Source organism: Pseudonaja textilis, chromosome 13 (assembly GCF_049901715.1).
Source record: "Pseudonaja textilis isolate UNSWEBS1 chromosome 13, rPseTex1.2, whole genome shotgun sequence".
Taxonomy (NCBI): Eukaryota; Metazoa; Chordata; class Lepidosauria; order Squamata; family Elapidae; genus Pseudonaja; species Pseudonaja textilis.
The window spans coordinates 7,986,834-7,999,011 of record NC_142002.1 but is presented as its reverse complement, the minus strand read 5'-3'; the positions used below and the strand labels follow the sequence as shown (position 1 = coordinate 7,999,011).

Genomic DNA, 12,178 nt, shown 5'->3' with positions numbered 1-12,178 from the left:
ACAAGCAAGGGATACTTTCAAACATTTTAAAACATTAGCTATAACAGGCAAGAATCTTCAAAATTGGCGGCTTTAAGACTTGGGGACTTCAACTCCCAGAATTCCTCAGCCAGCCCTCAGATGAGACATGCCGGTTGGGGAATTCTGGGAATTGAAGTCCACAAGTCTTAAAGTTGCCAAGTTTGGTGGTCCCCTAATCTATAAAATCACGATGAACCAGATCAAATTAATGCCACTGTTCTGGGTATTCAAGATTTTTTTAAAAGGTCAGTGTCATTGAAGACATTATTTTTTTTAAAGTTTATTTGTACATTGACATTTAATAAGTGCTTTGTTAACAGTGTATTGTCTGGATCAATTGCTTACGTAATAAAGTTTTCCCAGATGCTAATTTCTTCTTCTATTATCCAACCCCAATTATTTATCCAATAAAACAAATCCCATATTTGATAGTATTCTGTATCTTCCTTCTCTTGCTTCTCTTTTATCTTTCATCGAAGACATTATTAATTCTAGAAAAGGAAGGCAACTAGAGGATTACAGAAACATCTACAGAAAAAACTACCTTTGGTATATTGCAATATTCTCTGTAGCAACACTGGGTATTTGGTGATCCTTTGCGTTACTAGCAAGATGCATTCAGGAATACCCAAGCGCCTCACCACGGAGCTGCTCATCTTTTTCTGAAGAAAGGAGAGAAAATTGAAGCACCTGAATAGCGAGGAGTATCTTATATATGCGATGACCATAATCTTCAAAACAGAATTCCAGAATCACCATATCTATATACAGGTGAAACTCAAAAAATTAGAATATCGTGCAGAAGTTCATTTATTTCAGTAATGCAACTTAAAAGGTGAACCTAATATATGAGATAGACTCATTACATGCAAAGCAAGATAGTTCAAGCCGTGATTTGTCATAATTGAGATGATTATGGCTTACAGCTCATGAAAACCCCAAATCCACAATCTCAGAAAATTAAAATATTACATGCAATCAATAAAACAAGGATTGTACATAGAACAATATCGGACCTCTGAAAAGTATAAGCCTGCATATGTATTCAGTACTTGGTTTGGGCCCCTTTTGCAGCAATTACTGCCTCAATGCGGCGTAGCATGGAAGCTATCAGCCTGTGGCACTGCTGAGGTGTTATGGAAGACCAGGATGCTTCAATAGTGGCCTTCAGCTCTTCTGCATTGTTCAGTCTCATGTCTCCCATCTTTCTCTTGGCAATGCCCTATAGATTCTCTATGGGGTTCAGGTCAGGCGAGTTTGCTGGCCAATCAAGCATAGTAATCCCACGGTCATTGAACCAGGTTTCGGTGCTTTTGGCAGTGTGGGCAGGTGCCAAGTCCTGCTGGAAAATGAAGTCAGCATCCCCATAAAGCTCATCTGCGGAAGGAAGCGTGAAGTGCTCCAAAATCTCCTGGTAGACGGCTGCATTGACCCTGGACTTAATGAAGCACAGTGGACCAACACCAGCAGATGACATGGCTCCCCAAATCAACACAGACTGTGGAAACTTCACACTGGACTTCAAGCATCTTGCAGTGTGTGCCTCTCCATTCTTCCTCCAGATTCTGGGTCCTTGGTTTCCAAATGAGATGCAAAAGTTGCTCTCATCAGAAAAGAGGACTTTGGACCACTGAGCAACAGACCAGTTCTGTTTTTCCTTAGCCCAGGTAAGATGCTTTTGACGTTGTTTATTGTTCAGGAGTGGCTTGACAAGAGGAATACGACATTTGAAGCCCATGTCCAGGATCCATTTATGTGTGGTGGCTCTTGATGCACTGACTCCAGCCTCAGTCCACTCCTTGTGAAAGTCCCCAACACTTTTGAATGGCCTTTTCCTGATAATCATCTCCAGGCTGCGGTCATCCCTGGTGCTGGTGCACCTTTTTCTTCCACACTTTTCCCTTCCACATAACTTTGTATTAATGTGCTTTGATACAGCACTTTGGGAACATCCAACTTCTTTCACAATTACCCTTTGAGCCTTTCCCTCCTTATGGAGAGTGTCAATCATGGTTTTCTGCACAACTGTCAGGTTAGCAGTCTTTCCCATGATTGTGATTCCTACTGAACCAGACTGAGAGATCATTTAAAGGCTCAGGAACCCTTTGCAGGTGTTATGGCTTAATTAGCTGATTAGAGTGGGACACTTTGAGCCTAGAATATTGAACCTTTTCACAATATTCTAATTTTCTGAGGTTGTGGATTTGGGGTTTTCATGAGCTGTAAGCCATAATCATCACAATTATGACACATCACGGCTTGAACTATCTTGCTTTGCATGTAATGAGTCTCTCTCATATATTAGGTTCACCTTTTAAGTTGCATTACTGAAATAAATGAACTTTTGCACGGTATTCTATTTTTTTGAGTTTCACCTGTATATAAAAGCGAAATACCACTCAAGCATATCACAAAATCTCCAGAACTGTAAAACCTACAAACTTGAAATTTGGCACATATGTTCCTCTTGGCTTCTAGGTGCTCACTAAGAAAGGATTTTTCAAAATGGCCATCAGAGCATTAGTATTCCATATATTATTATTAACATGCTCTGTTCTATTCCCCCTCCCCACCTGAAAAGAAATCTCTTCCAAATGCAAAACACCAGCAGAGGAGAGGAGTTTCAGTTTTAGTTTCATAGCAGCAACCAGCTTTAGTACAAAACAGTTGAGCTAAGCTACGCCCAGGCTCCTTGCTGTCTCCTTGTTCACACAGCAAATACTGTTTCAGTTTCCCTATTTCAGTTTTCCTGTTTCAGTTTCCAAACAGCCCTCAAGTCACTCACACACTGACAGGACACTAGCCGGATGAATACCGATGGATGCTGGTAGGCAGAGGCAGAATTCGCCCCCCCCCCTATTTTCCTCTCCCAAAACTAAGCCCGACCACATAGTTTCGTAGCAAAGCACCGCTTTTGAGCTAGTTGGTTAATAGTCTTAAAGAACCCTGCAGAGCTAAAGTTCTCTAGACAATGCTTAATAATTTTAGAGGGACAAGTACAGGTAGTCCTCAACTTACAACCAAAGTTGACCAAAGTTACAACAGCCCTGAAAAAAAGCAACTTATGCCTGTTAGGCATTAGCATCCCCGTAACCATGTGATCAAAATTCAGACACTTGGCAACTGACTCATATTTATGATGGTTGCAGTGTCCCGGGGTCACGTGATGCCCTTTTGTGACCGTCTGACAAGCAAAGTCAATGGGGAAGCCAGATGCTCTTACCAACATGTTATGAACTTAACAAAAGCAGTGATTCACTTAACAACTGGGACAAGAAAAGATTGTAAAAAAAAGGAACATTTTTCCACATGTGGTGGCAATGTATAGAGGTTAGGGGCTTTTTGAAATTACAAATTATAGACTTAAACTGGAACCAGAAATCTTCCTATTAGATATGATTAAAGGGAATTTGAGCAAGGATAAAAGATATATTATTGTACACATCTTAACGGAAGCAAGAATCACCTTTGCACATAGTTGGAAGAGCAAGAAAATACCACCAGATGAAACTTTAATTCAAAAAATAATGGATTGTGCAGAGCTAGACAAATTCACTATGGAATTAAGAGGCAAGGATGATCGAGAATATTATGCGATATTCATAATATGCAATAGGTGGTATGAATGGGTGAAGAATAAAGATAAAAATGATGTATAGTCACAAAATGAGAAACATGTATATACAGTAACACAAACACTGTTGATGGAAATGAGCATTCTGTATTTTTGGTTTTTAAAGAATAAAAATTTAATTAAAAAATTTAAAAAAACAACTGCGGTGTTTAACAATTGGGACAAGAAAAGGTTGTAAAGTGGGGCAAAACTCACTTAATGGCTGTCTGGCATAGCAACAGAAACTTTGGGCTTAATTGTTGTTGCAAGTCGAGGACTACCTGTATAAATCCTTGAGATGCTGTTAATTTCCATCTTCCTTCGCTGTTGGGCAACAGTGGCCAAGGCTGATGGAAATTACAGGCCAACAACATCTAGAACACTACATTATGAGCCATGGTGGCGCAGTGGTTAGAGTGCGGTACTACAGGCTGCTTCTGCTGACTGACTGCAATTTGGCAGTTTGAATCTCACCAGGGTCAGGGTTGACTCAGCCTTCCCTCTTTCCAAGGTGGGTAAAATGAGGCCCCAGATTATGGAAGGCAATAGGCTGACTCTGTAAACTGCTTAGAGTGGGCTGTGAAGCGACATATAATTCTAAGTGCTATTGCTATTATCCACAGCTGATGCAGACAGAGAAGTCCCCAGATGGAGTAGGATCTTAGTTTTCAATAAAACTATGTCAGTCAACACCTGGTAGCTGTATTGTATAACAAGCAAAGCCTGGATAATGTTAATCTTCAGGTAGGTTTCATCATTCCTATCATTCTAAAGGTCACACCCACAACCCTCGCAAAAACTGTATCCCCCTGCCAGCTTACTTTGATGAAGGCCTGAAATCTTTTATCCTTAGAATGAAGGTCTTTGAAGTAATTCACGGCCTCATTGTGGTGCCCACAGAACTTCCCATACGTTTTCTTCATTCGCTCAGCGTTCTCCCCAGAAAACTGCAAATTGCAAGAGATAAATAAAAAAGGAGGGAATTCATGGAGTGAGGAACACCATCCAAGCCCACTTAAGACATCCCCAGATGTCAATGGCCTCACCTCTTGCAGAAGGTTCTGCAAGAGGTGAGGCCATTGACATCTAGGGAAAGAGGTTTTAGTCGGGATGCTTTTGTCAATGCAGAGGTTTGGATCTATATCATCTTCTTTTATCTTCATTTAACGATCCCATAATCCCTTGCGGGGTGGAGTGAATGGCAACTGAATGGAACTAGCAGAGTGTTTTAATGGCCGGATGCCCTTCCTGTTGCCAATGCGGAGTTTCGTTCAGCAGAAATATTCTCATTGTGCCCAGAGAAAGAAATATCTACTTCTTTGGATCTATATGGGTTGTTTAAATTCTTCTTGAGGTCTTAACTGAAAGCAAATGGACCATAAAGTTAAATTGAAATGATCTCCCTGAATTTGTGCTTCTCCGCTCATCAAAGGAGACAACAGTTTTATTCTGTATCAATTCCATCTTCCATTTGTGATTTTGTTTTTGCTTTGGTCATTAAAACTATCTAAGGGGACAATGAAAAAAACAATAAAGGTATCTTCAACAGTTGTCATTCTGTGGAAATATCCCTGCCATTTTCTTGGCAAAAATACAGAAATGGGTTGACATCACTAAAATAAGTCAGTCCTCCTTTGAGACTGAACGGAAGCCACGGGATTTGTTGTAAAGACAACTAAACAAGATCTCTGTTTAGATAAACCTTTTGGCCACTTTATCATTCAGATAAGCACAAAGGCACCGCCCTTTAACTCAATCTTCAGAAACGTACTTCTCTTCGAAAAGGTTTCCAAAGCAAATTTTGTGAAGAAAATGTAGTGGAGAAGAATGACAGACAAATCATGAACTTGTGTCCTTCTTTGGAGGCAAGGCTTATGGCAACTTACCTGATTCACTAAGAGGTCCCCTATCCTCTTGATGACAAAGTTCTTCTCACTTCGGTCAGCCAGGGATTCCTTTTTCCTCTCCAGGATTCGCTGAAAGAACTGGCTGTGGATGTTCAGCAAGTTGTCCAAGCAAGGAAAGATTTTTTCCACCATCTGCTGCTCAAATTGTAGCTCCTGCACCATGCCTCTGCTGTAGACATCGCTCATGATCTTCAAGGTCCGGACATGGTGCATCTCCGTCTGCATCAGTTCTGGAAAGGAGAAGCATAGAGGGGACAATCAGAAAGATACACAAGGCTCTGCCAAGGCGTGAGAAAACACAGCTACAGCTTTTCTCGCCTTTGATTTAGAAGTCAATATGGCTTCTATAGCTGAGTTATTCGAGAAGTGCTTGAATACCTATTTCACTGTATCTACCCTCATCAGAAATCCTCCGATGCAACTCACTGGCAATATGAACCAAAGAGAGCGTAAAATAAGTGGGGAATGGCCAAGAGCTCACAATGTGCCACCAAAGCAAACTATATAACACATATAGTCCAAGAATGGCACCTCGGGAAATTTCAAGGCACCTGGAATGTCCTCACCGCAGCAACACCAGAAACATTGAGATGGTTAGCTTCCTTAGGTGTTGAATTATAACATCTATCTCACTGCAATTCTATGACTCCATATTATGGTGATTTTATTATGGTTAGGGTTAGGCTCCTATATTGTATTGTATGTCTGACTCTGTCTCATCTATCTACTGGTATCTGTCTATCTATCATCTGTCCATCTATCTATCATCTATCTATCACCTCTCTCTCATCTATCATCTATCTATATTTATCATCTATGTCTGTCTGTCTATCTATCTATCTATCTATCAACTATATTTGTTGATGCTTTATTAAAACTAAATGTGTATATCAGTGATTGCATGACCTCTTGTAGATGCCATACACTAAATAAATAAATGTAAAATAAGAATACATATGACCTACCATAAAATAAAACAGCAAAGAACAGAACACAGGGTAGAAAAGCAAATATGTAAAATGCTCAAAAGAGTTATTATAGAAAGAATAATTGCAGTAATACTGCATTGCTTGTTGGCTTCAAAGACACACTTATTCCAAATCAAGCCAACCAAGCTACAGTATGGCTAAAAATACAAAATAAATCAAAATGGCATGATTTCTCTCCCTATTGCAGAACTTAAACCAGGAGACTGTATTTTGCCTGTCACTCACCATAAATGACGTCCTGTCGCTTCACAATGTCTTTCTTCTGTTGTTTGAGAAACTTGCTGTCCACCACTTGACTCCAAGACTGAGCTTCCAGATGTTTCAAGTCTGTTTCAAAATCTCCCATGAGCTGTCCTTCATTCATGTCTGCCCCTAGAAGAGAGAGACAGAGATGATCTGATTCTTGTACAGCTAGTCCTCAATTTACAACAGTTCATTTAGTGACTGTTGAAAGTTACAACGGTACTAAAAAAAATGACCTATAACCATTTTTCACACTTATAACCACTGTAGCATCTCCTACGGTCGTGTGATTTATGTTCGGATGCTTGACAACTAATTCATATTTATGACAATTGCAGTGTCCCAGGGTCATGTAATCCCCTTTTGTGACCTTCTGACAACCTAAGTCAATGGGGAAGCCAGATTCACTTAACAACTGTTTTCCTAATGATCCAAAGCCAAGAGTCTTGATGCCTCCTGGTTGCAAGATCTATCAATTCCATAAATATCTCAAAACACTAGTTGGGCGAATATTTTGATTTCCTTCAGGTCTTGCATGTGATGTTTCCCTAGGATTTAGAAAGCAGCCAAAATAGGACAGGACCTTCATTCTAGTCACATGATCAGAGGAATAACCAATGGAATTTAGCCGCTTGAGCTCAAAGGAGTAAAGGAATTCTATTTTGCAGGCAGCATGCAGAGTGTTGATTATGATATATTTTGATTATAGATATTACTTTGCACCTTGGGCAATGGTCCTTTTTCTGAATTCTGCTCTTGGTGAGAAAAAATAGTGGCTGAAAAAAAGGGGTGTCAGACACTTTGAATTGACTCCCCACTTGCTTTTTCACACTGTCTTGGCCAAGGGTCTTCAAACTTGGCAAGTTTAAGACTTTGTGGACTTCAACTCCCAGAATTCTTGAGCTAACATGACTGGAGGAGGAATTCTGGGAGTTGAAGTCCACACTCCCTGCTCTTGGCTATTTCACTGCTCTTCCCTAGTTTCAAATCTCTTACAGGCAAGAAAAAAGGCAGAGCAGTACTTCCTTGGGGTAAATCTCTCTTGTTAGAGCTGCCCATTTATTCCACTGCTCTGGAACCTTTATAATCTGTCTCAGAAGCTATGTAGGATAATCAACCCTTCATCTATCATTTCAATTGACTCCTCACAATGGTTGCCAGCTTCACAATTCATACCACTCTGTTTTTTTTTGTCCACAGACAACAAATACAACACAACATAGAGCAAGGGTCTTCAAACTTGGCAAGTTTAAGACTTGTGGACTTCAACTCCCAGAATTCCTGAGCTAACATGACTGGAGGAGGAATTCTGGGAGTTGAAGTCCACAAGTCTTAAAACTGTCAAGTTTGAAGGCCCCTGGGTCTTGACCATGAAGGAATGAAGTTATCAATTGAAAATTAAAAAAGGTTCCCAGTTTATGCATTAAGAAACGCCACTCCCTTTGGGGCAATAATTTGCAGAAAAAAAGAGTTAAGTGGAACAGAACGCAAACTTCTCACCTTGAGTACAAAAAAAAAAAAGATACAGAATTAGGATCTTGCGAGAATGCTATTATAGTTTTCTAAGGCTACAATCATCACAAAGTTATCAGACTGTTTAGGTTTCATCCATAACCAAACCTAGGACTCTCCTTTTATAAACCCGGAAGAATTTGGTCCATCCCCTGCGATACCCCCACCCCCAAGTGTTAAAACCTCAGCGGCAACACAACCTTTTCAAAAGTAACTTAATAATGAATGCAGAGAAATTCTACGATTGCTGTGCAAATCTCCCAGAGTGAGACATTAATGCAATTTCAGGTAATTGCGTTATCATTAAGATGTAATTTGTCTGCCTTTGTTTACGTGGGTAAATTAACAGAACATCAGAAAAGGATTTTGATGAAGCTGGCATAATCAAGCTACGGAAACAATTTATACAATTGTCTTGGGACAGACCTCAGAGGAATTGTTCTCTTGCCCTCCAAATCCCGTTTCTCTGAAATAGCCTGGACTTCAAAATATTTATCAGCTAACAAAGTAGCCCATTTCAGTGCTTAAGCATTTCATTGGTCCCAGACAGGCAGTTAAAATGAAAATTATTTGGCACGGATTCCCTCTAGTTTGCTATGCCCAAAGTATACTTCTTGTAATCTTACATGCTGCAGTCCAGTCACAGGTTTACTTGCTCTGTAAGCAACTAGATCATCTTCATTTAACGACCCCATAATCCCTTGTGGGGTGGAGTTTGGGCAACTGAATGGAACTAACAGAGTGTTTTAATGGCCAGATGCCCTTCCAGTCACCAATGCGGAGTTTTGTTCAGAGGATATATTCTCATTGTGTCCAGAGAGAGAAATAACTGCCTCTACCTAGGATCGAACTCACATCCTCCTGATTGTGAGGCAAGAGCTCCACCTCTAGGCTACCACACCACTCCGCAACTAAGCAACTAAACAGTATTTTATGCTCAGTGCAGAATGTAGCAAATGCATCAGTTTAGAGCAGTATGTCTTACCTAGTTTATATCTAGGTATCTGGACTTCGAGTTCCAAACAAGAGCAAGGCTGGCTGGGAAAGTTGGAAGTCTACCGAGTTTGGAAACACGGATCTAGAGCTAATGAAGCAACATACTGCCCTCCCAACATCGCTGGACATCAACTCCAAGCAGTGCCAACCCAACGGCTATTGGTGAATAATGCTAAATGTTAGAGTCTAGTCCTCCATATCGTGTTGCAGAATTGGCGATGTTTGGTTTTTCCAATAATTGGGAGAATTCTTAATTGTATAGAAAGAGATCTACGTTAACTTTTTTGGGGAGGGGAGTTAATTTTCTTCATGTAGAGAATGTAGCATGTGTGAAAACATTCTTTTCTCTCCTTCAGCTTTTTTCCTTCATTCAAGCATGTTATTTCCCAACACAGTCACTTACCTTCATCTGTTAACGATTCCATGGATTCATTTACCCGGCAGATTTTGTTCAAGGAGTCTGTTGATTGGGAGAGAAATTTCCGCGTATGAAGGATACTTTCATCGTTTCCGACTCTGCCAGGACAAGAAACACGGAAAAGAGAGTAAACTACTGAGAAGCAGTGTTGTCCACCAAAAGTTAGATTCAACATCAAAATGAGACACCATGTTAGGATTGGGAAAATTGCATGATTACGTAATTTGTGTCTGATGTATTAATTATATCTGGCACAACAATGTTTCTATCTATCTATCTATCTATCTATCTATCTATCTACCTCCTACCTACTTACCTATCTATCTACACTATCTAACTAAACCATCTATCTACACTATCTATCTACTCTATCATCTATCTATCTATCTATCTATCTATCTATCTATCTATCTATCTATCATCTATTTATCTAAACCATCTATCTACATTATCTACTCTATCTATCTGTCTGTCTATCTAAACTATCTACACCACCTATCTACACTATCTATCTAAACCATTTATCTATTCTATTCTTTCTTTCTATCTATCTATCTATCTATCTATCTATCTATCTATCTATCTATCTATCTATACCTTACACTATCTTACACTATCTACATTATCTATCTATCCATCCATCCATCTACACTATCTATCTAAACTATCTATCTATCTATCTATCTATCTATCTATCTATCTATCTATCTATCTATCTATCTATCCTATCAATTTTAAATTGAATCAACTGATACAGTCACCGATCTCACTATTGTGATTCTAGGCAGTTAACAAAGATTTAAAAATGCAATGTAATTCTAATATAAAGATACATGTCATCTATGCATAAAAACACATACATGAAGAAGTACAATGAACAATGTGCCATTTGTGCAGTGAACATAGGAAGGGGTCTTTTATATATTGAGTGAGACCAATAACTCCTCTTCCCCAAATCCTCTCATCCAGGATCATCTTTTAAGTGGAAAAGATAAACCCCGAATTTGGAGCCTTCTTCCCACAGGCTTCACTGGTTCAATCTTCAGCACCACTGACCACGCACGTCTTAAATGGAATCCCTGCTCCAAAAAGCAAAGCAGCAAACAAATAAGTTCTTTACCCAGCAATGTTCTGAATGGAAACACTCTTTGAAAGGGAGAGGTTCTGCTGGGATCGCCTACTATTGAACACTGCCGTCGTTATGTTCTCATCAGGGGCAAGAATTGCCGATCTGGGTCGCTCTTTTGGCTGAGAACCTACAAGGAAAACACCAGCAGAGACAGCAAGAGGTTTAGTGAGAGATCAGGCTCAATTCAGTATTCAGAATATCAACATCAAAGCTGATGCCATCCAGACATTGTTGGATGAGATGATTGGACAGAAAATTGGATACAAACTGGAACTTTTCCTATTAGGAATCACGAAAGAGAAATATAGTAAAGAGGTGGATCTATTTAATAGTACATATTATGATGGCAGCACAAATGGTTCTTGCTCAACAATAGAAAAATAGAGAAATCCCCGAAGAAGGTGAGGTGATAAAGAAAATACTGACTTGTGCTAAAATGGATAGATTGACTTTGGAATTGAAAAATAAATTACAAGATATGGAATAAATTTTATCAACGGTGGGAGCAGAAAGGATGGACCCAAAATAAAAAATAATTAGGATTTGTAGAATGGATAATTGAAGTTATGTAAATAATTATAATGGAATACGATGGATAATACAATGGATATAAGTTAACTGTATAAATGTATACAAGATATGTATCATATACTTTAGTATGTATGGCAAAAATTATGCCAGTACGACCACACCATGTCCAATATTTTATTGGATGTAATCAATAAAATATATTTTTAAAAGCTGACGCCAACCAGAGCATAGCACAACTCCAAGAAGTAGTGCAAAATTGGAAGTCTACAAAAATCACTAAAAGTCAGACACAACTGAATGGATAACACCTTTATCATCCTCCTTGCTTGGAGTTCGTTTGAAAAATCCTTTTGAAAAGTGAGGATTTGTTTTCTAAATTAACAAGCACGCTCTTTTCTCCAGGTGTTTTGTAACGCGTGAATTTAACAGAACACGAGTATAAAAACTAGCTGGATACGCAACCCAATGGCAAGCTTTGGGAAACTTGTGCCAAGAAGGGAGGGGCAGGGGGGAGAGAGATACTCACTCTTATTTCTCATAATTACTGTGGGCAATGAAGAAGTGTCGTGAGGCTGAAGACCGCTTGGGTTTTTCTGGAGCTGAAGTAGAAAAGATTAGGAAAAAAAAATGATATAATATGAATTCCGCTCACACGTCATGCTAAGCTAAGGTTTCAGAGGGGTTTGGCTGAGTTTATGTAACAAATTAAGACATCAATCATGGTTTATGAATCACAGTGACTGTTTCATGCCACAAACATCAAGATAAAGTCCATCAGACTCATGAATGAGAATTCAAAATGTGCATTATTATTTTTTT

General features: G+C 39.3%; 1 protein-coding gene across 9 annotated transcripts in view; it reads right to left on the bottom strand.

Annotated features, from left to right (window-relative positions):
• Nucleotides 1-12,178, bottom strand: part of AKAP13 (A-kinase anchoring protein 13) — a 285,438-nt gene that overhangs the window by 17,676 nt on the left and 255,584 nt on the right. For all 9 annotated transcript variants that reach the window (XM_087941336.1, XM_087941338.1, XM_087941335.1 and 6 more), the window contains 7 exons: nucleotides 11,886-11,958; nucleotides 10,820-10,955; nucleotides 9,685-9,797; nucleotides 6,756-6,902; nucleotides 5,521-5,771; nucleotides 4,456-4,581; nucleotides 566-683 (listed from right to left, as the gene is read on the bottom strand). In XM_087941336.1, coding sequence (XP_087797462.1) covers nucleotides 566-683; nucleotides 4,456-4,581; nucleotides 5,521-5,771; nucleotides 6,756-6,902; nucleotides 9,685-9,797; nucleotides 10,820-10,955; nucleotides 11,886-11,958 — 964 coding nt within the window. The remainder of the gene's footprint in view (nucleotides 1-565; nucleotides 684-4,455; nucleotides 4,582-5,520; nucleotides 5,772-6,755; nucleotides 6,903-9,684; nucleotides 9,798-10,819; nucleotides 10,956-11,885; nucleotides 11,959-12,178) is intronic.